Source organism: Rhinoraja longicauda, chromosome 8 (genome assembly GCF_053455715.1).
Source record: "Rhinoraja longicauda isolate Sanriku21f chromosome 8, sRhiLon1.1, whole genome shotgun sequence".
Lineage (NCBI taxonomy): Eukaryota > Metazoa > Chordata > Chondrichthyes > Rajiformes > Arhynchobatidae > Rhinoraja > Rhinoraja longicauda.
The window spans coordinates 65,263,905-65,291,781 of NC_135960.1; the positions used below are offsets into that span (position 1 = coordinate 65,263,905).

General features: G+C 41.8%; 2 protein-coding genes across 3 annotated transcripts in view; both read right to left on the minus strand.

Moving 5' to 3' along the window:
* Nucleotides 1–298: 298 nt before the first annotated feature.
* c16h2orf66 (chromosome 16 C2orf66 homolog) lies at nucleotides 299–2,924 on the minus strand. The gene is made up of 3 exons (XM_078404141.1): nucleotides 2,878–2,924; nucleotides 2,659–2,788; nucleotides 299–654 (listed from the first exon to the last, which is right to left on the minus strand). Exons 2-3 carry the CDS (start codon nucleotides 2,779–2,781, stop codon nucleotides 466–468), a joined length of 312 nt encoding a protein of 103 aa, XP_078260267.1. The 5' UTR covers nucleotides 2,782–2,788; nucleotides 2,878–2,924; the 3' UTR covers nucleotides 299–465.
* Nucleotides 2,925–18,579: 15,655 nt separating this feature from the next.
* The window catches only part of pgap1 (post-GPI attachment to proteins inositol deacylase 1), a 113,767-nt gene continuing 104,469 nt past the window's right edge, over nucleotides 18,580–27,877 (minus strand). For both annotated transcript variants that reach the window (XM_078404140.1, XM_078404139.1), the window contains 3 exons: nucleotides 27,427–27,680; nucleotides 27,141–27,245; nucleotides 18,580–23,309 (listed from right to left, as the gene is read on the minus strand). In XM_078404140.1, the coding sequence (XP_078260266.1) occupies nucleotides 23,171–23,309; nucleotides 27,141–27,245; nucleotides 27,427–27,680 (498 nt within the window). In that variant the 3' untranslated portion in view covers nucleotides 18,580–23,170. The remainder of the gene's footprint in view (nucleotides 23,310–27,140; nucleotides 27,246–27,426; nucleotides 27,681–27,877) is intronic.

Consider the following 27,877-nt stretch of genomic DNA (forward strand, 5'->3'; position numbering starts at 1 on the left):
TCATTAAAATTGCCACCAACCGTTTTTCACCTGGTTTCTGTTCAAGATAAAACAGCCGGCGCAGGAAGAACGACAAATAATCACATATGATTGATCACATTCATTTATTTCACCCTGGCTTATTTCACGGCAGGTGGCAAATTCCAAACCTGGCCCTCATTGCCGTGAAACACCAGGTTGGTCAAACTTTGCACCACAGACGACTGGTTGAAAGAGAATGAAAGGTTTCAGGTGAAAGCAAAATGCCATCTAAACATAAAGTTAGCAACATCCTTTGGCAAACTGAGACCCCAGTGGGTGCTACATGAAAAACGTGGGAGGCGATTCCGTGGAAAGGGCATCAGCAAAAGAAAAAGTCGACACAAACAGTGGACTGTGTGAAGTGAACACTTAAAGGAAGGCGCCTTCATGGAGTTGGTCGTTATTGATTCCAGGCGACTGTTCAGAGCATCGGTCTCGCTGGAGTCATCCTTTCAAGAAAGCGGCAAAGGAATCTTTTTGTCCTTCGTAGTCTGAAAAGGCAGAGGTGATGTGGTTCGGGTAACGGGAGGCCGCCGCCGCAGGTGGTCGCTTGTTGTCCATTCTGAAAAACGTGGAGAACTTCCCAACGTCAAGCCCTCGCCCAGAGAAATAAGCTTGAAGCGTCCGGAAAAACTGTGGGAGAAGAAGAGAAAAAGGTCCGGCTTAAAGACAATTAACACATGTCCCTCGAGTATGGAGTGTCCACATTCACTGCCTACATAGATCACACTATGAAGTGCCTACACTGTCTGCATAGATCACACAGTGAGGAGAGGAGACTCACTGTGATGGATGTTTATTTTTGTTTGGTGTGAGTTTATGATTGTGTGTTATTGCATTTTTATTGATTATTCTTATTGGTCTTATTGTTGAACTGCGGGTATTTTTTCATTTCACTGCACATTTATGTGTAGGTGACAAATAAACGACTATTGAAATAGTGGTCGGTGGGATTGTTGCATGCGGATAAATCGGACGCATCAAAATGCAAACTGTCAGGGTGAAATGGAATGAAACGCGGTGACTTCAACCACATCCCGTGAGAACTAGTCTTGAGACCCTCTCGTTTTATTAAGAGATGGTGAAATCCTGCCACGTTACGATCACCTGCAGCAGCCCAGACCCGTGTATGGCACAGTTGTTAATAGACAATAGACAATAGACAATAGGTGCAGGAGGAGGCCATTCGGCCCTTCGAGCCAGCACCACCATTCAATGTGATCATGGCTGATCATTCTCAATCAGTACCCCGTTCCTGCCTTCTCCCCATACCCCCTGACTCCGCTATCCTTATGAGCTCTATCCAGCTCTCTCTTGAATGCATTCAGAGAATTGGCCTCCACTGCCTTCTGAGGCAGAGAATTCCACAGATTCACAACTCTCTGACTGAAAAAGGTTTTCCTCATCTCCGTTCTAAATGGCCCACCCCTTATTCTTAAACTGTGGCCCCTTGTTCTGGACTCCCCCAACATTGGGAACATGTTTCCTGCCTCTAACGTGTCCAACCCCTTAATAATCTTATACGTTTCGATAAGATCTCCTTTCATCCTTCTAAATTCCAGTGTATACAAGCCTAGTCGCTCCAGTCTTTCAACATATGACAGTCCCGCCATTCCGGGAATTAACCTAGTAAACCTACGCTGCACGCCCTCAATTGCAAGAATATCCTTCCTCAAATTTGGAGACCAAAACTGCACACATTACTCCAGGTGCGGTCTCACTAGGGCCCTGTACAACTGCAGAAGGACTTCTTTGCTCCTATACTAGTGAAGGAGACTGGTGACACGTTCACAGAAGGCAAAGGACGAGTAGCATCGTCCTTACAATCAAGGCTACGTGGACACTGTATTTATGTGATATTCGCATGTTTAGCAAGCCTGCCGCTCACCCGCCTATCTCGACAAAATAATAAATATCAATAAAAGATCTCAGACTTAAAACTTTCTAGTTCCGCCGTCGCGTAAGACGAACAGCAGCAGCGGCTGGACTGGTAAATTATACCACAGGGACCGAGGATCAATCAATAAATCTGCAGCTCCTAGCATCTAGTTTTCTCGTTTTATGCCAGGCGCTTTATCAGGCGACGTTTCAAAATCGTACAAACTAACTATTTATTTGCAGCTATAAAACTGAACGCGGGTTTGGCTGTGTGTGTGTGTGTGTGTGTGTGTGTGTGTGTGTGTGTGTGTGTCAAACGAGATAACAAAAGTTACATCCATTGTAATCCACACAGAGGATCATAGATATTCCAAACTAAATCTTTACATTGGCGAACAATAAAATTACCTTACAAACAATTCAAGAAAAAGTATTTTCCCCGGCCAATGTGTAAATATACCCCCAAAATGTTATAATGAAACTTTTTTTTTTTAAATGTTCGTCTTGGGATATCTGGCTCCAAGTGTTTTGTGTTGACAGAACTAACTTAACACTGAACTCTTACCAACTCCCAGGTATTTCTTCACAAAATGCTGGAGTAACTCAGCAGGTCAGGCAGCATCTCGGGAGACCCGAAACGTCGCCCATTCCTTCTCTCCTGAGATGCTGCCTGACCTGCTGAGTTACTCCAGCATTTTGTGACGAAATACCTTCGATTTGTACCAGCATCTGTAGTTATTTTCTTATATCTTATCTTACCAACTCCCTGTTCCTTGGGTTTTCCAAAGATTTCCAAGCATCCTTAGACTCCAGGGGGATTGTATGGACCAAAGTCACGAGGAAGAGGGTGAGACAGAAAGTAAAAACCTGCGCTTTCAGCATGGTGTTGCTGGAAAGAAAACCAGGAGAATTATTTCACACAAACATCAAACAAAATTGGTGACCAAACAAAAATGGCAACAATTTCTCCATACTCACACACGCTGTTGGCATCAAAAATAAACTTGAGTGAGTGGCGCTCGCTGTTGTGCGGTTTGGAAATGCTTTCGCCTTGCAGTCAATTCTGTTTTATATCTGTGGTGGGTTGTGTGGGTGTCAGTGACGTTAGCAGTGTGTGCCAAGGTATTGATATTTCAATTTTGATCCGCTTTTAGCGCTAAAAATAGTTGTGTTTCCAACCTATTAACTGCGAGGCCAAGACCCAAAGTTCTTCCTTCTTGGCGATCGCAAAATTATTTTTCTATAACGATTTTACACTATTTTGAAATCTCAGGAGATCCATGACTAAATGAGTTATTCGGATCACGAGTGGTAACTCCGAGGTGCCCGGGCGAAGTGGGGCTGTTGTAATCTGGGGTGGGGGGCTGGGGGTTGAAACTTTGGAAGTTGGGTTGGCTTCACAAGGGGAGCGCCCTTCAGTATATTCGACAGTTCCTCAGTTTGTCGTCCAAGCCAATCTCGCAACTGCACCAAAGCAAAATGTAACCAGGCCGTGGAATTAAACTTTGTGCTTCGAAAAATGTAGAGGGAAAGACCAGTTGGTAGAGGGTTGCCAACCACGTCCCTGATGTGAAGATAGACACAAAATGCTGGAGTAACTCAGCGGGACAGGCAGCATCTCTGGAGAGAAGGAATGGGTGACGTTTCGGGTCGAGACCCTTCTTCAGACTAGCGTCAGGGGAAAGGGAAACGAGAGATTTAGACGGTGATATAGATAGATATGGAACAAATGAATGTAAGGTATACAAACAGATATCCGTCAGGTCCCTGGTGTGTTTTGCCTGCCGTTTGACACGTGCAGAGAGCAGATCTCCCTAGGCTTCCTTAAGACACAGCGATCAGATCGGACTATCTACTTCCACCAGCCATCAAAAAGTCAGCAATCTTCTGAGACTCACCCATGCCTTTACCTGAGAAATACACAAAGTGCTGGAGTAACTCCGTGGGTCTGGTAGCATCCCTGGGGAACATGGATAGGTGGGGCCCCATAGCAGAAGCGTCCACGTCGCTGGGCTGGAAACTGGAAGTGTCCTGAGCTCATTCTGTTACCACCATCATCTATTGTACAAGTGATGGCTCCCACTGATTGTCGCCGGAAACTTGCGCCCTTTTCAGGACGGACGGCGACAGTGATGTAACATTTGAAACATAGATGATGGACACGAAAGAAGAAGAAGATGGATGGATAGGTGGCTGAAGAAGGGCCAAGACCCGAACCGTCGCATTTCCATGTCCTCCAGAGATGCTGCCTGACCCGCTGAATAAATCCAGCACTTTTTGTCTATCTTTGGTTAAACCAGCATCTGCATTTCCTTGTCTTTATTTCTGTAGTTTGGCTTGAATTACTGACTCAGACTTTCTTAGTTCAGATTTTTCTTGGACCTCGACCGGAAATCATCCGTGCAGACACTTTCTTCGTGCATATGGATTATTGACACGGAGTAGGTCCCGAGAGAAACGTTTTCCCAACTGCACATCGCCAGTTCAGTGTCATCTCCAATTCTAATGGACAAAATTGTGAGTGGCTTCGAGGCAAAGCTGGGAACCCGAGGCACGCCCAGGCATTTGTCAAGAATGTTCGTAACCAGGCGAGAAACTACTCCGCACATCGTTTCAGGATGACCCTGTTAAAATTAAACATCGGGGCACTCTGCGTGGGCTCACAAAGGATCCAATGAATGCATTCAAGAGAGAGCTAGATAGAGCTCTTAAGGATAACGGGGTCAGGGGGTATGGGGAGAAGGCAGGAACGGGGTACTGATCGTGGATGATCAGCCATGATCACATTGAATGGCGGTGCTGGCTCGAAGGGCCGAATGGCTTCCTCCTGCACCTAATGTCTATTGTCAATTTCCAATTAAAATTTCCTATGTACTCTGATGAAAGCTAATTAACAGGTTACGTCCTTAATCGTGGGCATGAGGTACGGAGATAACTACATTTGGATGATCTCACCTGCACCAAGAGCCTTCCCAAATCGCTAGGAGTATTGGAAATATTAAGGAGGTAAATGAACCTGTTACAGCAAGAGGAGACATTTATCCTCTCGTTTCATTACAAGGCTATGTTTCCTCAGTGAAAAGCTTATTTATTTTCCAGTACAAGCATTAAGCTCATGGGCTTTCCCTTTCCTTCTCATCTCCACTGACTGAGTTGCTCTGTATTGTCAGGGCCAGAGATGGAAATGGCTCCAGGGATTACGAAAGCTACAAATGCCAGGTTACCCGACTCGGAGCTCAGGAGAAAAGTTAACGCATTCCGACTTTACAATGTGAGAACTCGAGTTTAGGTGGGACAATATTGTTTTGGACGATGTTCCCTCTCCCAAATGTGGCAGATAATGATAACCTCCAGCGACTATTAATTTTAAACGTCGCCTCTGCATCGTTGTATTTGTCCAATACCACTCATGGAACACGCGGACTCCACTGAGACCCTTCTAGTTTGACTGCTGCAAACATTAATTCCGCCGGTCATTTTGCCAAAAACCTTGGCAATGTCGGTGGCGGAACACCAAGGGAAGACGCTGTTCTAATATCCACGAGTTTACTGGTCGCTCATTCTGAGAAGGAAAGCATGCCCTGGCCGATAAAGCTAACTTGATGTTTTTGCCTACAAAATGATTTGGAAACTGAAATTGGGCAGAAAAAAATACATATCTGTCATATAGAAAAGGGGGGAAATAGTCTATCCTGATGTGTAATATGTGAATGGATGCAGAAACTTTGAGTGCTTGACAAGGTGGTTTCTCCGGGACATTCTGCAGATACTTTCTGATTTCTTCAGCACCAGGGGCAGCGCCTGCTCCGAGCCAAACAAAGCGGCGTCGTTATAGAGAAACGACACTCCCGGATTTCGGAGGCCAAGCCAATGGATATTTTCAAGGCAGAGATTGACAGACCTTTGTTTTTTAGGGTGTCAGAGGTTATGGGGAGAAGGCAGGAGAATGGGGTTAGGAGGGAGAGATAGATCAGCCATGATTCAATGGCGGAGTAGACTTGATGGGCCGAATGGCCTTATTCTGCTCCTAGAATTTATGAACTTGTGCTTATGAACTAAACTGCAGCAGAAAAGGTCTTCGAAGAAAATGCATGAACGAGTAAAGCACTCGGCTTCACCAAACAACTGTTTCCAACAAATAAACACTGCAACCGACCGGTTCCCGAGCCAGCAAGACGTGTCCGTTCCGGGCGAGGTGCCGTTATTATCTGATATGTTCCCTGTTCTCAGTTTGGAACCGCGACGTGGCAAGAACCGGCACACAATTAGTAGCCCGAACTCCAGAATCCTGGCAATGAAAATGTCCGAGGCGCCAAATCCAGAACCACGGTCTGCTTGCTGTGTTTACTCGGGTCTTTCCCGTTGCTCCAGCCCACGGTTCAAGCTGCGGGCTGCAAATTTGCAGAAAGTTTATGATTACAGGCGAGCAGAACAGCGGTAACTCTGCTCTCAGCAGCGGCGCAAGGCCTGTACCCACTATCGCCCAACATGCCAGGGAGACCCCAGCCAAAGCACAGACCGTGCTTTTGCGGTTGCAGCTCCTAGACTGTGGAACAGCATCCCTCTCCCCATCAGAACTGCCCCCTCCATCGACTCCTTTAAGTCCAGGCTCAAAACCTATTTCTACTCCCTAGCGTCTGAGGCTCATTGAGGAGGCGCTGTGAACTGTTTGCGTGCTACTGTATGTTTCATTTTTTTTCCTTTGTACCTAATCAGATGTACAGCACTTTGGTCAACGTGGGTTGTTTTTAAATGTGCTATACAAATAAAATTGACTTGACTTGACTTGACTCAGCACACGAAACGGCGGCGTCTCCCCCGCACATCTGCCTCGAGTAATACAAAACCGGAGGAGTGTGGATACCGGAAACATAGAAACATAGAAAATAGGTGCAGGAGTAGGCCATTCGGCCCTTCGAGCCTGCACCGCCATTCAATATGATCATGGCTGATCATCCAACTAAGTACCCTGTACCTGCCTTCTCTCCATACCCCCTGATCCCTTTAGCCACAAGGGCCACATCTAACTCCCTCTTAAATATAGACAATGAACTGGCCTCAACTACCTTCTGTGGCAGAGAATTCCACAGACTCACCACTCTCTGTGTGAAGAAATGTTTTTTCATCTCGGTCCTAAAGGACTTCCCCCTTATCCTTAAGCTGTGACCCCTGGTTCTGGACTTCCCCAACATCGGGAACAATCTTCCCGCATCTAGCCTCTCCAACCCCTTAAGAATTTTATATGTTTCTATAGGATCCCCCCTCAGTCTTCTAAATTCCTGCGAGAAATATTAAACAAAAGCTGAACATCCTCAGGATCCTCTGGATGAAGAAATCGCCAATTCTCAATCTCTTCACAGATCTTGCCGGAGCTGTGAATCACCTGAGACGTTCCCACCATTCCTTTTTAAAATTCCCTTCAATTAATAACGTGCTCGAAACAAAATAACACCTTGATATCTACTGGCGTCTGCGATTGTGGACTTTCCTGCACCGTGGGACAGATTTGTCGGCCTTGGGGACAATGGGCCAGGAGCGACGTGGACACAACATTGGCGAAGGGAAGAAGTTGGAGAATAATGCCAAACATTTTATATTAGCCGAAGCAGCAGAAGATAATTGCCAGTTCCCCTCATCCACTTTCATGGCCTGCACCTGGACACGTGAGCTACAAGTTCAAAAGGTGCAAATGACACAAGACGGGTTTACAAACTTCGGGAGGACATGGGCTAATGAATTGTAAAGTCCCAAAGCAGTTGAACATCAACTAAGGCAAGCGTGAAAGTATATAATTTGGGACAAAATGCTGGCGTGACTCAGCGGGACAGGCAGTATCTCCGGAGAGAAGGAATGGGTGACGTTTCTTCGGCAGTTCCTTCCCACACCCATATATAATTTGGCTGATGGTTTAGCTTTAACAAAGCAATGCAAACTTCACAAGCGCTGGATCCGAAATACCTGGAACGTGTTGTACAAACTGTGAGCGGGCCGGATAATTTGAGAGGGCAGTTATAAAATAGATGGGATTCTTAGCTGTATTAATTGATACCAGGATGGGAAAATCAAATAACTTTGACTTAAGCTTCTTTGGTGATTCCTCCGCTGAAGTATCGCAGCCATTTTTATTACTATCACAGCTTCAGAAGGAAGAAAGGGCTTCGAGAGGACACGAAAAAACAAATAGAATTAGATAAGGAATGAACGACTCCAGTTAGATGCAGACTGGAGAAGATGGTATTTCCCCAGAATGTGGAGGTTGCGAGATAATTTGATGGAAATGTTCAAAATCATCAAGGATTGGAGCAGCGGGTGAACAGATCAATAAGTAGAAAACATCAATGTTAGGTGATTGTGTAAGGAGGAAAGTCGTGACAACGACATCACCTGCAGGTTGTTCAGTCAAACAGTACCTAGATTTGGATATTTATGGAACGTAGAACAGGTTTCGGTCCTTTGTCTACAATATCTGTCCTGAACATGATGCCAGGACTATCTCGTATGTGCCTGCACATAATCCATATGCCTCCATTCATCACAATTCCATGTGCCTATCAAAAAAACTCTAAAATATCGGTCGTGTCTACCTTCACCACCATCCCTGCAGTGCATTCGAGGCACCCACCGCCCTTTGTGTAACTTAGAAACATAGAAAATAGGTGCAGGAGTAGGCCATTCGGCCCTTCGAGCCTGCACCACCATTCAATATGATCATGGCTGATCATCCAGCTCAGTAACCTGTACCTGCCTTCTCTCCAGCGAGTGGATTTCAGCTTTGCCTCTGACCTTAAAGCGAGATATTCGAGTATTTGATATTTCCATCCTGAAAATAGGTTCTGAATGCCTGCCCTATTTATGCCTCTCATAATTGTATATACTTTTATTAGGCCTCTTCGAAATTCCTGAGAAAGCAATGTAAGTCTGTCCAACCTTGTAGCTAATACCCTCTAATCCTGGCATCATTCTGGTACACATCCATCCTGTGTTGGGGTGTCCAGGAATTACATACAATATTCTAAATGTGGCCAACCGATGCCCTATAAAGCTGCACCATAACCTTATGATTCTTGTGCTCAATTCCTCGACCAATGAAGGCAAGCATACCATATGCCTTCTTTACCACTCAGTTCAGGGAGTTACGGTCTTGGACCCCAAGATCTCTCTGAACATCAGTGCCAATAAGAGTCATGCCATTACCTATACATTTCCCCCTTGCGTTTGACCTTCCAAGGTGCAAGACCTCACACTTGCTCGGATTAAACTCCATCTGCCATTTCTCTGCTCATTTCTGTAGCTCATTTAGATGTCATGTATACTTTGGCAACCTTCCTCACAGTCCTCAACTCCAGCAGTTGGGTGTCATCTGAAAATGGACTCACCAACCGATCTACATTTATCTTCTAGATTAGCCGACTATGGGGACTTTATCAAATGCCTTACTAAAATTCATCCAGACTGATTGGTCACCTTTGTTACCTCCTGAAAAAAGAAAACTGTTAGAGGAACTCAGCAGATCGAGCAGCATCTGTGCCAATGTTTGGGCTTAATACCATGCATGAGGAATGAGAGTGGAGAGTGAAGATAGTCACTATATAGAGAACATGTTACTGATCCAGTGGCTCTGATCCATAATCAACAATCAGTTAATATCTTCCTTTCAGAACTTCGGTGAAATTTGTCTGTCAATAATAACCAGTTTGATCCTAGCCTTCATATTTACTATCCCTTATCCAAGCTACTACTAAGTTTAAACAACATGGCTCATAGAGATATCCAGAATGGACATTCTGAGGAAAGATAACTATGCAACTTGAGCATTTCATTACAGGGAACTTCTTAGAAAAGTCAAGAGCCTTTTTTACCAATCCCTTTCGGTATTGACCATATCTTGGAATTTTCCTCTTAACTAAGAATTTTAAAATGTCATTAATTCAACGAATTTCTGGATAACCCTTAAAAAGGCAGCTTGCAATATTCCATCTTTGAGCAGAATGGTTTCAAATATATTTGTTACTTTGACATCATTTTGTTTTGAACGGGGTACTGATTGAGAATGATCAGCCATGATTACATTGAATGGCGGTGATGGCTCGAAGGGCCAAATGGCCTCCTCCTGCACCTATTGTCTATTGAACAAGTGGACAATTGTCAGTCAGTAGAATGACACATTCCCAGAATGATTAAGACATCCTGGATCTTTGAATTATGCACTAAAGTAGCAAATGACAATGCACATCAGTTATTTGTTTGACCCACAATGGTATGAAATAATCCATGCGATCAGCTGTATAGCTTCTTTTCTATGCCATGCATTTCTGGATAAGTTTGTGTCATATGTTGAAAGACTGGAGCGACTGGGCTTGTATACACTGGAATTTAGAAGGATGAGAGGGGATTTTATTGAAACATAATATTATTAAGGGATTGGACACGTTAGAGGCAGGAAACATGTTCCCAATGTTGGGGGAGTCCAGAACCAGGGGCCACAGTTTAAGAATAAGGGGTAGGTCATTTAGAACGGAGATGAGGAAAAACTTTTTCACTCAGTTATAAATCTGTGGAATTCTCTGCCTCAGAAGGCAGTGGAGGCCAATTCTTTGGATGCTTTCAAGAGAGAGTTAGATAGAGCTCCTAATGATAGTGGAGTCAAGGGGTATGGGGAGAGGGCAGGAACAGGGTACTGATTGTGAATGATCAGCCATGATTACATTGAATGGTTCGATGGGCCGAATGGCCTACTCCTGCACCTATTGTGCTGTCTAGGATTGACATGAGTATTATTGTGTGCCCACAGAAAGGAGAGATAAAGAGGATAATGTTTATGCTGCAAAGAAAATTCATCCTCATTACACATGCCACAAGAAAGATATGATAGAAAAATGGGAGGGGGGGGGGGGGGGGGGGATTGCAAGTAAAGTCACTTCATTGAAATCATTTTAGTTATAGCGGACAGATCTACCGACAGCTACCCATGCCAATCGCACCACTGACCCTTACTTCCACTCCGTCCTGCGGGCAGCGACCATTAACTCCGCCTCTCCCCGGCCGTTAGCAGGCCAGGGCCGTCAACTCACCTGGATTCCTGGCCCAGTTCGGGACCGAAGGTCTGAAGAGGGGTCTCAACCTGAAACGTCACCTGTCCTTATTCTCCAGAGATGCTGTCTGACCAGCTGTGTTACTCTAGCACTTTGTGCCCTTTCTGTGTATCAAACAGCAACTGCAGTTGTTTATTTCTACTACTTATACAATGATAATACCTTACTCGGTTATAGCAGACAATCAGCAATAATGGACATCATTCCCCCCTCCCCCATCCTGATTATCCGGAAAGATAAAAGTTTTTTTCTATACAGAAAATAAAGTTTGTCAGATATCAGTTCCACTTTTTTTTGTTCTGATGTGCACCAGTATATACAAATGGGTGTACAACATCAAGTTAACATGCAGTGGTTAATGGTGGAAAACTGTAGAATGGAAAGATTAGATAAAATATATCTACTAAGTCGGTTTCTCTATAGTTTCGCAATAGTTGTCTCCCGTTTACTTCATCATTTCTATTAAAAGATACAGTCTAAGGATTGTATTTGTTATAACCTACTGGCATGAGATAAACATGTCTCGCCTTAATGGTTCTTTTTTATGTTCTGAAAGGAGCTTTTATAGGCCAAGCAATACCTACATGCCATTCACAAGGGAAACAACAATTGTTTCTTGAAGAAACTGGTCAAAATCAGGGAAGCAAGTACTTTGTGATTTTCAGTACACCGGGTCAGCCAGTTGTTGATATATCCTGGCTCTGAGTCATTCACAGAATACAAATTTTACTCTATTCAATAGAAATTGGTTTAATCTTTTGAGTTTCTTTGATTTTTATTCAGTTATTGTTCTCTGTATATCGATCAAACTACAGATAACACTACTGGTAAGTATAATAACATCTAAATATATATTCCAATTTTCAGTACAATATTGTTTTTACTTCACCTTTGGAATGCATGGCTATTTATAACATATAATAATATAACATATAACAACTACAGCATGGAAACAGGCCTGTCCGGCCCTACCAGTCCACGCCGACCATTCTCCCTGACCTAGTCTCATCTACCTGCACTCAGACCATAACCCTCTAATCCCCTCCTATCCATATACCTATCCAATTTACTCTTAAATAATAAAATCGAGCCAGCCTCCACCACTTCCACCGGAAGCCCATTCCATACAGCCACCACCCTCTGAGTAAAGAAGTTCCCCCTCATGTTACCCCTAAACCTTTGTCCCTCAATTCTGAAGCTATGTCCCCTTGTTGGAATCTTCCCCACTCTCAAAGGGAAAAGCCTACCCACGTCAACTCTGTCCGTCCCTCTCAAAATTTAAAAAACCTCTATCAAGTCCCCCCTCAACCTTCTACGCTCCAAAGAATAAAGACCCAACCTGTTCAACCTCTCTCTGTAGCCTAAGTGCTGAAACCCAGGCAACATTCTAGTAAATCTCCTCTGTACCCTCTCCATTTTGTCGACATCCTTCCTATAATTTGGCGACCAGAACTGCACACCATACTCCAGACTCGGCCTCACCAATGCCCTGTACAATTTTAACATTACATCCCAACTTCTATACTCGATGCTCTGATTTATAAAGGCAAGCATACCAAACGCAGGTTTAACAGGCAATACCAATAAATGCTATCTTTCAAGCACATTTCCAATTAACTGATGTTACGGTATAGTTCAGGTAACAGCAAATCAATGATGTTCCTTGTTATTTTGTTCCCTTGGGCAGTGTCGAGGAGCAGGTTCATTATTTGGCGAGTTAGAAATAGGAAATCATTCTCTTTGAATCTACTTCAAAACTGAGGGGATTTTTTAACCATACTGAATGGGAAGGCCTTGAAACAAGCATATGGCTATATCAACAAATAGGCAGTACCTCGCCTTAGAAATCCAACACAACCACATTGATTTCCCGATTTAACACTAAATGGTCAGTCTTAATAATTATATTAATATATTTCTTTATTTGCCCCACACCGGGGAAATTTGCAGTGTTACAGCAGCAAAGTGTCATTCATTATAAGAGAGTCGTTCATTATAAATAAAAATAAAGATAAGGATAATTGTCATAATTTACTGTGGTTTTTTTACTGTTACGGTTAACTGGTCTGTTGACTGGTCTGCTGGGAATAGCGCTGGTTGTGCAGTCTCACAGCAGCGGGAAGGAAGAATTGAAATTCCATTTAGAAGAGGTGGGTTGGGAATATGAACGTATTAAATGTAGAAACAAAGAAATGCAGATGCTGCTTAATACACAAAAGGTCGCAAAGTGCTGGAGTAGTTCAGGCAGCATCCCCGGAGTACATGGATGGATGACATTTCAGGTCGAGACCCTTCTTTTGTCCTCTGGCATGCATTAAATGCTCTTTGAATATGGTTCCAATAGAAGCTTGTGAATTTAATGCGGAGTAAACAAGTTTCCAAAACTGTCTGATATTTATCAGTGAAATCATGTGAAGAGCACACAGTAATGAAAAGGGTCTGAGAAGTTACCATTGGGACCTGCCTTTAAAGAGCAGAGTCTCACAGCTGCTGCCGTCTGTGAAACGCTGTCATTGACAGGAGTGATGTTGCTTCCTTCCTTGTGAAACTTTGATAAGATTGATGATAACCTTCTCAATGATGCTGGAAGCCTTGACACTTTAGAACTATACTTGTATATTCCAGTTGGCAGTTCACTCTGGGACCATCATGTCTTCAAACAGTGATACATAGGGATTGAGATAGATAACTACAGAAGTCTTGGACAGCAGCAGTCTGTTACTCAGCTATCAGGACTTGCACATGGAAGAGGGAATCGCCATGCAGGATAACTTGTAGGGACCCTTCCCATGTACATAGGGTCTTTGCACAGAGGCTCAGGTTTCTTAAACCTCAGGGCAGCACAGTGGCACAGCTGATAGATCCACTGCCTCACGGCACCAGAGACTAGAGTTTGTTCCAGATCATAGGTGCTATCTTTGTGGACTTTGCACGTTCTCCATGTGGCCGCATGGGATTCCTCCTGGTTCCAAGTTCTCCTCCCACATCCCAAAGACGTGAGAGTTTGTAGTTTAATTGGCCTCTGTAAATCACCCCTATTGTGTAGGGAGTGGATGACAAAGTGCGATAACATAGAACTTGTGTGAAAGGCCGATTGATGGTCAGCATGGACTAGACAGGTCAAAGGGCCTGTTTCCAAGCTACATCTTTCAATGAAAAAAAAATCAGTGCAATTGTAGCTCCGGATTGCTCAGCAGAAGATGTTGGCAACATTAAAAAAGACCAGATGGACGTGCTCCACTGGCAGCTGTGAAAGTAACGACTGTCGACAACCTCCATACCTCCGCATCCTTCCAAAGTACAACTCAAAGATCAAGCAAAACTCAACTTATTTCAGATGTTGCTGTTGGTTGTTCACAAATATATCAAACTGATACCTAATGTCTCATTTGCAAGAGCTAGCAATTACATGAACTTTATCACAGAGAGGCAGTCAGTGCCTGCTGCAAAGCACACTAACAATCTCCTCAACCGAGTCTTTGACATGAACGTACTTGACTCCATTCTGCAACACGCTGCTCAAATCTCTTCAACTCTGGCAACAAATTGAACTGCTAACCCAACTGCTGAAGATCAAAAAGCAAACATACCAAATGCCTCCTTTGCTACAATGTCTACTTGAGTCAGTACTTTCATGTAGCTATGTACTTCTATCTGAAGAATCTCTCAGTACTGCCATGCTCTCCTGGGCCCTGCCATTTACTGATCAAGGAGATATCATCATTTTGTAATGGGGGCGGGTCTGATTGCAATAATTATAGACGTTTCCTTGGTGTTTACAGCAGAGAAAGATCCTTCTGAATGGTTTCTTTCCAGACACCACAAAGCTCCTGCCAGTTATAATGTGGATTTCATCTATTGGGAGGCACAATGGGTGACAAATCCAAGAAAACTGCAAAGAGTAGCACCAACTTCAAACCTCTGGCTCCATCAGTGAAGAGGGATTCCAGTGGATCCTTCTCAAACGTAGCTGGCTTTAGAAACTGAGGATTGGCGTCTGTTCGAGTATGTAGTTGTATTGAACTTCTTCACCCTTTGCTCCTCTACGGCATGCACGTGAACTTCACAGACCTAATCCCAATGCAGACTGGGTCAGTCAAGGCTGAAACATTTTGTCCACCTTGTCTTCATAAAACTTCATGTCATCTCCAATGACCCCACTGGAATTAATCTAATCTACAGCATGAACCAGGAAACTGTTCAACCACCCTCATCTCCACTGTTGACTCAAAATCACTCCAACATTAGCCACAGAGTTACAGTAAGCAAAATGATCCTTGCACTTGTGCTTATTTGGAGACTGGCTCTAAATCATCATGATTCCTTCCCTAAGGCAAACAAGAGGCTGGGCCTTCAACTAAACATCTGACAGACAAAGCTTCTACACCAACCTGTCCAGCTACATGACAGAACTCTCCTCACCCATCCAGGTCCAGGATGAGTACATAGTCAATGCAAGTCTCTTTACATATGTTAGAAACCTACCACTGCCTCTAGTGCACCAGTATGGTTTATGGCCATCTGAAAAAGTACTTGAAGACCCAGATCTCAAGTCTGTACTCATGGTCTGCTAAATAGCAGTGACCTTCATCTTCCTTCACTCATCAGCAAGCATCTCATAACACTGAAGTACCACCATTGCCATTGCCTTCACAGAATGCTCCAAATAATGGACAATATCCCAAGTTTATAATCTCTGCATCAAGACTCTAATCTCACTTATAGGCAGGCCATAGCAAGTTGGAAAGTAAATCATGAAAGATGACAATGAGACTACAAAGTGATATAGACAGATTAAATGAGTGGCCAAAGGATCAAGGACTTCCTGACCAACCGCCCCCAGACCGTCAAAATAGGCCCTCACCTCTCCTCCACCATTACACTGAGCACCGGCTCACCACAGGGCTGTGTGTTGAGCCCCATCCTTTACTCCCTCTACACTCACGACTGCGCCCCCACCCATCCCACCAACACCATCATCAAGTTCGCGGATGACACGACTGTGGTTGGACTCATCTCAGAAGGAGATGAGACAGCCTATAGGGATGAAATCCAAAGGCTGGCAGCATGGTGTTCAGTGAACAATCTGGTCCTGAACTCCTCCAAAACAAAGGAACTTATAATTGACTTTAGAAAAACCAGTGTAGATTACGACCCACTCTACATCAATGGGGTCTGTGTGGAAAGGGTACCAGCTTTCAGGTTCCTGGGTACGCACATCGCAGAGGATCTTACCTGGTCTACCAACACCATCACCACAGTAAAGAAGGCACAGCAGAGACTCCACTTCCTGAGGATCCTCAGGAAAACCAACCTGCAGGAGAAGCTCATGTTGTCCTTCTATCGCTGCTCCATCGAGAGTGTGCTGGCATACTGTATAACCACATGGTATGCCAGCTGCTCAGAAAAGGACAGGAAGGCCCTTCAGAGGGTCATCACGACGGCCCAGAAGATCATCGGCTGCTCACTGCCCTCCCTGGAGCACCTGTTCAGCCTACGCTGCCTCAGTAGAGCAGGCAAAATAATAAAAGATCCATCCCACCCCGGCCACCGTCTGTTTGTTCATCTGCCCTCTGGTCGACGTTTCAGGTCGATCAAATCCAGAACAAACAGACTTAAGAACAGTTTTTACCCCAGGGCCATACGAGAACTGAACACTACCTTTGCACTAGGCAACACCGTTAAAAAATCTTGTACTTAATATAATTGTATTTAATTGTATTTATTTGTTTTTGCATTTATTGCATATATGTTTGTACGCACCGTCAGGATTGGCTATTTTTTAATTTCGTTGTACTCGTTGCAATGACAATAAATGAATATTATTATTATTATTATATTGTGGGAAGATGTAAAATTGACCATCTTGGCAGGAAAAATGAAAAAGCACATCGAAATGGTGAAAGAATGCAAATCTCTGAGCTGGAATGGGATCCAAGTATCTCACTGCATGATTCACAGGCTACGATGGTGCAGGCAATTAGAAAACCTAACTGAATGTCATTGTCTATTACCAAGGGGAATGGAATATAAAAGAAAGAACGTCAGGCTTCAGTTAAAAAAGGCATGGTGAATTGATCTCGTTTTTCAAGAATGTAAGTGCACTGAAAATAGTTAAAAGTCGAGTCATATGCTCAAGTGTGGTGAGGTAAAGGTGCAATGAAAATCGTGTTTGAAGCAGCATCACAGCACATTGATTCAGACATCACACAAAATATGAATCATACATAAGTTACACAGAGTAAAAAGGAGAACGACAGCATAAACAAGACATTAGTGCAAAACAGAACTAGAAAATAGACTAATGCATTAAATTCGGATGGCTTTTGCAGAAAAATTGGGCAGCTCAGGCACTCGGGTGGTTAAAAGAATGAGAGATTACTTGATCGAACATAGAAGTTTGCGAAGGGTGTTGAGAGCGAGGACATGGCAGATGTGTCCTCTTGTGGGAGAATCTAGAACTACGGGGTCATTGCTTAAAAATGAAGGGCCACCCTTTTAAAGCAGAGATGAGATAAAATATATTTGACTGTTGGGAGTCTTTGGAACTCTCTTCCTCAAAGTGTAGCGGTAGCAGAATCTGAATATTCTTAAGGAGGATGTAGACATACACTTGACAAGCAGGTGATGGGTTACAGAGGGTAGGTGGGAAGGCAGGATTGATGTTACAATCATATCAGCCATCATGTTACTAAATAGTAGGCCCGAGGGGATGTGTAGCCCATTCCTGCTCCTACCTTTTATGTTTCTGTGGTCTTTGGAATCCCTACCACAAGACTAGTCAAACTGATGGAGAAGCATCTGCAATGCACCAAACACTAAGGGCTTTGCTGCAGTCCATGGGGTATACAAACCTGTTGTGCTGCTGCAAGTAAGAATTTAATTGTTGCGTTTTGGTACTATTTGCAGAGTTCACACATGCTCTCTCCAATATGTGGGTTTTCCCTCATGTCTCCAGTTGTCTCCCTTATTCAAAAGTCATGCTGGCAGGGTGCTGCAAATCACCCATTGTGTGGATTAATAGCAAAAGGAATCAAAGGTGCATTGATGGGCTTGTGTGCAATGAGTTGCAAGGATTCAGGCAAATCAGGGAATGGGGCTGATGGGAATGCTTCCCTTTTGTGACATTAACAGTGTAAGGTATCATTGGTCAGATTTATTTATGTTTGTTAGTAGTAATAAGTAATTATTTCCATCTCAATTTGCAGAGAATAACATAGAGATTTCATTTCTGAAAGTATTTCATAGAACATCAATAGAAACTTTTAAGTTTCTATTGATGTTCTCTGAAATACTTTCAGAAATGAAATCTCTATGTTGATGGTGTTATTCTCTTTTGAGCTAAAGTTTCTTGGTGTAATCATGGAGATTTTGAGGCAGCAAAATGGACACCAATTGTGTTTGTTTCCAATGATATTACTTATCACTCTCTCAGCATAACAGCATAGCATAACAGAAAAGCAATTTAACAAATGAAAACAACTTTACAGTACTGAAGCTTTGAACGTGCGATTGTCAACACTGAACATTGAGAAACAAATCAATCTTCTACTTTACCAGTAGAAATGAAGTACTGCAAAAAGTATCAGACAATTTAATACCTTTTAATTCGATTGAACTCTTAAAAATGACATGACCATCTTTTTGATTAATTATATTTTACTATCACAACTGATTGTCAGCACAAAAAACAATTAAAAACTGTGCATTATTAGATTGTATAAATGTGGCAAATATTACGAATGCAATTTTGTTTCAAAAGCAACATAATTTGCATCAATAGATTACAAAAGAATTTCCATCGCACAAATTTCACAAATATACTTTCAAAATTGTTAGCTCATTGAGACTCTATTTAAGATCGCAGTTTTGAAGTGAAACAAGTCACATCAGTGATAGCATCGAGTTTAAAACCCACAGATGTTAGGTCACTTGGTTTAGATACTTTGTTGCGCATGTCAGTGACAGGCTATGATAACAGTGTTCTCTTTAGATAGACGCTAATCAAGAATGGTAGAAATGGCAATGGCTTTACCCTTCGTCACCATGGAGGTGTCATTTTCTAAAGTTGGGCTGTACGTTACAAATAGAAATGAGCTTATTTAGGTACTAACAAATAATCTTGATAAGAATAACACCTTCAACAAAATAGCAGATTAAAATTTAAAATATTTAAAAGATTTAGAGGATTATTTGCCACTATTTTAGACCAAGGATAAACTTGAACCGTTAGATTTGTCTACAAATCTGAGATTCTCAGCATGATGAGTTCCCAATCAGGCCAGGAAATAAAGCACAATTGGATTCTGTTAAGAAACCACGAGTTCAGCAAATGTCTCCTCACCACCTACCATGAATCTAATGCAAGATTCAAGGAATCACTTCCGATAAACATCTGTTGTATTTGACACACCAACAATTTCATTTTTTCTTATTCATGGGTTGGCAAATGTCGCATTTATTTCCTCATTGCCCCCTGAAATGTGTGGCGTGTTGCACCAGTTGAGTGGGCAGTTAAAATTGGCATTTGAGCCAGGCTCTGAGATTTCTTTCTTGAAATGGCGTTTGTAAACCTAACATGTCAATTGAGTCATTTCATGATTACATTTTTTGACAGTAGCTTTTCCTTTCAGATTTGTTCTATTATTTGAATTTAAGTTCACCGAGTGCTGTGCGGGGATTCAAATTCATTGGGCTTCTCAGAATAGTTCAGCAATTTAACCATTGTGCTGCCATATCCATAATATTTGCAATGTCAGGATACCATCCACAGTGCCATTTGCTTGTGGAATAGTAAAACTCTGAACTTTGCTTTCGCTCATTTAATAGGCTTACAAGGAATAAAATCATTGCCTTCATTATTTTCTAATATGTCAACTTTAAATATCAATTGGAAATAGGAATATATAATTTAACCTAATACAGAAGAGGAGTATAGTTCCCTGCATGCCCCACTTATTTGTACCTTGAGAAGATGGACCCTGGAAGAACATTGCAGCGCATCCTCCACATCTGAAGACGCACAAAATGCGACTCTGAACAAATACATGAACAATTCGTGGCAAAAATTTTAAAGATTTGTTGAGCTTGATAATATCTAAACTAAAGATCTTTACTTTGATAAAGAAATTCAACAGTATCATTGTATACCTTTGTAAATTTTTGACCTTTACTCGACCGACAATTTGATTGTCTGGGAGGATAAATTTGAAAATATTTATCCTCAACATCTACCTGATGTGCTTGCTTCCGAAGAACTGGAATTGAAGCTTCAAAACGTCCTGGGAAAATAGATGACCTGCATTTTGTGTAAAGTTTTCTGTGGCACTAGATACAAAAGAGAATCTACCCATTTTCTTGAACTGTCAATAATTGTCAAAATCTATCTAAACTCACTTTAAGTAATATTCCCATGACCTATGCCTGAAATAATGTAACTGCATGGCAGAGCACAAAAAAATAAAAGCAATTCTCTGAAATGCCTATTTACTATTTTAGTGGATGCAGTAATATATTTAATAACTACAATAAATTAGAAGAATTTCAGTGGAGCTTTATTCTTATGTCCTGTGGTGTGATTGTAATACCCTGTTTTATCGCTTCCCATTTGAGTGTTGGGAGACACCTGATTCTATCTCGCAAATCTCCTTCAGTAAGGATAATCTACTTTTCAGAATTCCCTGTAGTTACAGACCAACAGTTGTTGGATAATAATGCACCATTGATAGGCCTAGCTAAAAATGACTTGAGGGATTTTGGTTGTAGAATGAGATTGTATATTCTCATTTATTCACAAAATGCTGGAGTAACTCAGCAGGTCAGGCAGCATCTCAGGAGAGAAGGAATGGGTGACGTTTCGGGTCGAGACCCTTCTTCATATTGTATATTCTCATAACTGGTGTCCTCTTGTCACATTTCCGTTACATACCAAAACTGGAAATACTCCTGGAAAGCAAGAGTGATTAAAGCCAGTTGGGATCAAGGTGCAAGGTAAATGTGGAAAAATTAAGAACATGTAGGCTAGAAACTTGAGTACATCAAAGCGGGTGCACCACCCTTGCAGTGGGTCACCAAGGATTATTTTGGGGGGTGTGTACCCTGCTGCAAACTTCAGTAGTGCAAGTGGATGGGTGTGCACTTTGTAAGAGGGGGTGAAGGTGCCGGTAATGTTTGAGCTTCCTGTGCGGTAGTTGTTGGTGAGTCAGAATGATCTCAGCCTGTCCCGCGGCTAATATGTGTGGAAGAAGTGGGAGGGTTAAAGCAATAGGGACAGTGATAAGATTCACCCAAGGGAAGGATGACAATTAAGGCTTTCATCTGGGATCTCAGAGAATTGTAAGACTAGGTAGACTGGATGGAATCCTCATGGAATCAGATGGATCAAGAATATGAAGAGTAAACAGGTGAATCAGATCAATATGTAACTTTGGGATGTGGATCAAGAGGGGAAAAATAAATGCACATATGGGACTTTGCTTTCAATTATCCGAAACAAATATATTTTGTGATATCATGTTGCCAAAGGATGATTGCTCCCAGAACAATGAGGTCTAAATTTCCTTTTGGGTATTACTATGGGGAATTAATTAACTTCTGTGCAATTTACTTCAAAATCACATTAAAGGCTCTAAAGTGGCTCATGCCCAGTGTTGTTCTATCAAAATTCATAGAATGATTCAAAAGCCTCAGAAAAAGGGGGGGGGGGAAAAAGGCATAATTTTAAGGCATACGTGCAGAGCTGTAAACGACACTATCAGAATCATTATCAACAGCCATAATGGGTGTAGCAGTAGTATAACAGTAGTGATCTGAGATTACTGAACTCAGCATTGATTTAGGCCAATTGAAATAATGAGCTGTTGTTTTTAGAGCTGCCTTTGCAAAACCTTGGTCTTCCTTTAATTGCCCGGATGATACTTTCATATTCCCAAGATATTTTCTTATGCAATAATTTATTTCTTCCCTTCCCACTGTCCACAGGATACTAAACCCTTTCAAGCAAAATAACAATTTCGTCTCGGTGGCACAGCGGTCGAGATGCTGCTTTGCAGTGCCAGAGACCTGGGTTCGATCCTGACTATGGGTTACTTGCCTGTGTGGAGTTTGTACGTTCTCCCCGTGACCTGCGTGGGGTTTCTCCGGGAGCTCCGGTTTCCTCCCACACTCCAAAAACGTACAGGTTTGTAGGTTAATAGGCTTGGTACAATTGTAAATTGTCCCTAGTGTGTATAGAACAGTGTAAGTGTGCAGGGATCGCTGGTTGGTGCAGACTCGGTGGCCGAAGGGCCCGGTTCCGCACGGTATCTCTAAACTAAACTAAAGAAACTACACCCCAAGTCCGAGGAGAGACAGAGTTCAGATCTGGTGTTCAATAGAATAACTCTTAACTTTTAGATTTTTGCCTCATCTCCATTCTGTCTTTGGCCTCCTACACAGTGCAAATGAAGTTCAACAAAAGCTTAAGGAGCAGCACAAACTTTTTAAACTAATCTTTCTGACACCAAGTTGATTTTGTCAATATCGGATCATATTTTCAGTCAACAATGACCTTGCTCTTTTCATTTAAAACTCCTCTGCACCATTCTTTTGTTTCCCTACTGGTCCCTTTCCAATTAACTATTTTGTCATTTAATCATGCCTGCCTTCAATATCATTACAGACCTTTCCTTTTCAAATGTCCACGTCATTTTACCTACATAATTTCTCTTTACTCAGGCAAATTGAAGACAGAACCCAAAATTTCATAGACATTTTTAAAAAGCTCTCTTATACTCAATTTTTCCTTCAACAGGCACCCATAACATGTTCTTTGGGAATGACCAAATATGCGTTAAGGTGTAATATATAAAAGCTTTAAGTAACATCTATCACCACACACAGGGCAATTAGTAATGAGCACTGACAGCAATCTAACAGTCAACTTCCTTGGATAGCTCAAAGATACAATACTTTGCATTATCATTCTTAGAAACAGCAGTAAAATATCACCAAACTAGATTGTCCAAATACAAGGGTGTTTTTTAAAACAAGTTACATGATGGAACAATTCAGAAGAGGCATGCCAATAAGGACTAAACACAATTATGTAGCACCATTACTTAAAAAAATACAAAACATTCATGTTGTGAAGTGTTGCATGTACAATGATTCAACTGTAATTCATTATGTTGCAAAGTCATTTATATCAGACAACAAAGTGCATATAAAGCCAGTGAAAAGGTAATAAAGTAAGGAATCCTGTACAAGTGTACTAATCCAAAGGCTGTCATGGCAATGACCAAGAAGAGCTGTATTCTTGCTGTATATTTCAGTAGCTTACTAATTTGAAAAATAAAAGCCATCATTAGTTTCTCAGAGAATTAAACCTTGAAACGTGTTTACATTTTATAATGTCTTACCGCGATAAAGAAAACTCAAAGTTTAATGGCAGGTCACAATAAAGACAGAAAATATGCATTAGAATACTTCGTAGTGCTACGCAAGGGCTGGGAGATAGCAAAGTGCCTGTGTCCATGTTGACAGGCATGCAATGTGCAATATTTATAACAATGTTCCACACAAGTTCAAATTCAAGGAATCCCAATTTTCCTAACTGAATAGCTCCAGCTGGAATGATCTGGGAATAGGAGGTTAAGGTATAAACAGAAGCAGCAAAAAGACACAGGTACAAAAATAACTTAGCAAGGCAAATCAATATTAACACGCAATTGTTCAAGTGCAAATATTTGGAAAAGAGGATGGATCCCTTGAAAACAGATAGAGATGAAATTGTAAGGGAAAGTAATAAAAGGGCAGACAAAACTTGAATTGTTACATTCAGAAATTACTCTACAGGAAACCAACAACCGACTGGGCATTCCGACAAGAACTCAAAAAGAAAACGGATTCAGCATATTAACATAAAAACAATTGCCAGCAATGACGAAAATAGAGGCATTAAAGAGTTAGAACATCCATGGGTTAATAAATTTCCACAACCACAAGATACTAGAAACAGGAGGTGTAAGCCATCAAGCCCATTGAGCATATTCTGCCATCCATTAACATTAGAGCTGCTTTTCATCCATAAACCCATTTACCCTTCATTCCCCGAACGTCACGAAAGATATCCATCTCGTTTTGACTGAACACAACCAATAAGCCTCCACAGATTGCCAGGAGAAACAGTCAGGAAGAATCCAGATTTCCCACCATTATTTGTTTTAATTCTCCCTTGAAAATATGTATGTCACTCGGGTAGTTAAAGAAACGCTTCAGCTCAAAGTTTAAGTGTTAGATCAATATCAATATCTATTAATGTGAAATACCTTAACCAAGATATCTAAAGTATTTACATACCTTAGCCATCAATAGATTATTAAGGGGTTGGACACTTTAGAGGCAGGAAACATGTTCCCAATGTTGGGGGAGTCCAGAACAAGGGGCCACAGTTTAAGAATAAGGGGTAGGCCATTTAGAACTGAGATGAGGAAAAACTTTTTCAGTCAGAGAGTTGTGAATCTGTGGAATTCTCTGCCTCAGAAGGCAGTGGAGGCCAATTCTCTGAATGCATTCAAGAGAGAACTAGATAGAGCTCTTAAGGATAGCGGAGTCAGGGGGTATGGGGAGAAGGCAGGAACGGGGTACTGATTGAGAATGATCAGCCATGATCACATGGAATGGCGGTGCTGGCTTGAAGGGCCGAATGGCCTCCTCCTGCACCTATTGTCTATTGTCTAATACCTGAGTTTTCAAAGTAAGGGTAGAGTTACTGAACACCTTAAATTTTCAGTTGATCACAGAGCGTGAGCATAGACAAGTAAAGGTCTGGGTCATGTCAGATGAGACTGGGAGTAAAGTAATGCTCAGAGGAATTCCTACAGATATAATTTGCATGGATTTCAAGCAATAATTTTACAAGACATTGTAACTAAAGCTGAAGGTTTTGTGAATGAAGGCTGTTCGTTTTCCAAAATTCACCACATTTGGGGAAGGCTCCACAATGCTGGAAAGGTTCCACAAGATGGAAAGTGGCAAATATATATCCTTTAGTCAAATTGGAGAGAGGTAGAAACGGTAAACTACTGGCCAATTAATTCATTATCTGGGAAACATTAGAAAGGAATAGCAGGGAATTTTGAAAAAATCGGAGTAATCAGGCAATGTCAACATGGCTTTGTGAAAGGGAAATCATATCTGACTAATTCACTGGAGTTAGTCCAACAAATAACATCGGTTTTGAATAAAGGGGAACCAGTTCTTGTTCAAAGATTTCTAGATGGCGTTTAATAAGGTGCCTCATCAAAGTGTATTGTGGAAAGGCTCATGGTGTAGAAGATAACCTATTGATGTGGATAGAAAGTTCACTGGCCAACAGGAAACAAGAGTTGGCAAAAAGAGGTATTTTCTAGTCACAAGATATAAAATAGTGTGCCACAGGGATCGGCATTGGACCTCAAATTATTACAATTTACACAAATTACTTGGATAAAATCGCCAAATGTATGATTACTCAATAAGCTGAGAACACAAATATAGATAGGAAAGGATGTTGGAGGGATATTGATAGGTTGTGACCAGCCAATGATCTGGCAAAACGTCATTGGTGAGGTGGTAAAATGTGATATTGTCCATTTTGGTATGAGAGATGAGAAAACAATTTATTACCTCAGTGATGACATTGTAGCGCTCTAAGATGTAAAGAGATCTGGGTGTTTTAGTGCATGATTCAAATTTACAAATGCTGCAAGTAATTAGGTGAGCGAATAGAATATTATCCTATATTGATAAGGGAACTTAAAACAAAAGTAGGCAGAAGGTTTAAATAATTGGGCAGGTTGGCTTATGAAAGATGGGATCGGCGATGGTCACATCTGCTGGAGTTTAGACTTGACTGAAGCATGGAAGATGCTGAATGGTCTTGACAGGATGGGTACAAGGAGGATATTTCCTCTCATGGAAGAACTTAGAACTCGTGCTCACTGTTTACAAACAAGGGTTGCTCATTTGAGACAGACAGGAGGCAATTATTTTCTGTTGGGGATGAGGCTCTGGAATTCTTGGCCTCATAAGGCAGTCAGAATAGTCTTTGGATACTTGTAATGGCAGAGGTAGACAAATAACTGTTAAGGGGATGAAAGGCCACCACAGATAGAGAAGAATGCATAGCTCAGGATGAAACCAGATCAGCCATGATCTTATGAAATGGTGGAGCAGCCTTAATGGTCAAAAGGCCTACTTTTGCTCCTAATTCATGTGTGCAAATTAGCTGAGTGGCAGGATACAGAGTGAGATTAATGGGTGTGTTGTCTAATCGGAAGAATGAGTAGTGTTCCATATCTGTCTATGCTGTGACGAAGTTGGCCAAAACATAAAGGGAGCTATAGTACGCAGTGTGGATGCAAGCACTAAATCACAGGCCTACAGCAAGCTCCTCCTCTGCCCCGCACTGCGGCCTGGACACATCTCATGAGATCCTGGGTATTTATCCAACTTAATGCCTGCTAAGACATCTGATACCTTCTTTTTAATCTTAATGTGCTCTTGAATGAAACCTCCAACTACAATGTCTTTCTCCCGGTTGAATCCAGATGAAAAGTATGCATTTAAAACAACTTCTGGTTTCAAGCACAGATATAACAGATATAAAATGACCTAAGATTTTATTTAATCTTATCTGCCAGTGATATTTTGTGCCCCCCCCCCTTTGTCCTATTAATTTTCCATGTACCACTCTACCCCCGACACACTCTATATTTCTTGGGCTTCTCCCCTTTCAGTGCTCTATAGCTACCACATGCTTTTGTCGGGCTGCATTCTTTACAATTGCACATCAATGTCTAAGCTGTCAAATTTTAAAGGTTGAAGGTAGACACAAAATGCTGGAGTAACTCAGCGGGACAGGCAGTATCTCTGGAGAGAAGGAATGGGTGACGTTTCGGGTGTGAAGAAGGGTCCCGACCTTCGATTTAAACCAGCATCTGCAGTTCTTACCTACAAATTTTTAAAGTTCCTGTTTTAGAAGAGCTGCAAAAGATTTTGTAGAGGAATTGTTATCCTTCTTCAAGATATATTTAGTAAGTACAGTATCAGGAACAAGTGTAAGTCCAGCGTAAAACGCACGGTGCACTTTGCTAACAAGTTATTGGAATAGAAAAATAATAAAAATACCTTTTCTTAACAAACGTTGAATGTGAATTAATGAGAATCCCCATCGTTAATACAAGGATGGTTGCAACAATATCATAAGGGTCAGGATTGAGTCTTCTGGCATACCTGATTAATGAAACAAAAATATTACTCTGAAATAATATTTGAGATCAGGAGGAAAATAATAACAATTTGCAAAATTCACTGCAATACTGAATCATCAACTGATGAATTAGATTTTCTTTCCCATCTTATCTGTGCAGTTTTTCTTGCAGTCACCCAAATTGCTGGAAAAAACAGCTCTTACCTGAGATTTTTCAACCAATAAATAAATGATGGTGCACTAAATAGCATCATCCAGTTCAGTAAATGCAGGATTGTAATATAAATCCTAAGAGTGTCCACTGCATCATCAACATCTGAAACTGAGAGCAATTTTGGACAATCTAGGTTCGGCTGATCTGGTTCTTCTGGGAAATCGTTAGCCATTTCAGATGTGCCTTCCTCTTCCTTGACATTGGAAGACGTTGGAACGTTTTCCACAGTTTCCTCTCGAGGGGCCTGCAAAACAGAAAATCTGTTTGTGACCAAAATGTTTAAAACAAGGTAAGAAATATTACTCAAGGGAATCTTATAAAAACGTTGAACACAAACGAGGGAACCATTGACCAGCTGTTGATAAAGGCTTGCCGTAATTTCAGTAAAAATTAACTTAATCCTTAACTCAGGCATGTGAGTGAGGTTAAAAAAAAGAGGAA

Coding starts and splice junctions, on each gene's coding strand:
- c16h2orf66 (XM_078404141.1), bottom strand. CDS start 2,781: ATGCTGAAAGCGCAGGTTTTTACTTTCTGTCTCACCCTCTTCCTCGTG. Junction 655..2,658: donor ACCCAAGGAACAGGGAGTTG/GTAAGATAAGAT, acceptor CTTCTCCCACAG/TTTTTCCGGACGCTTCAAGC.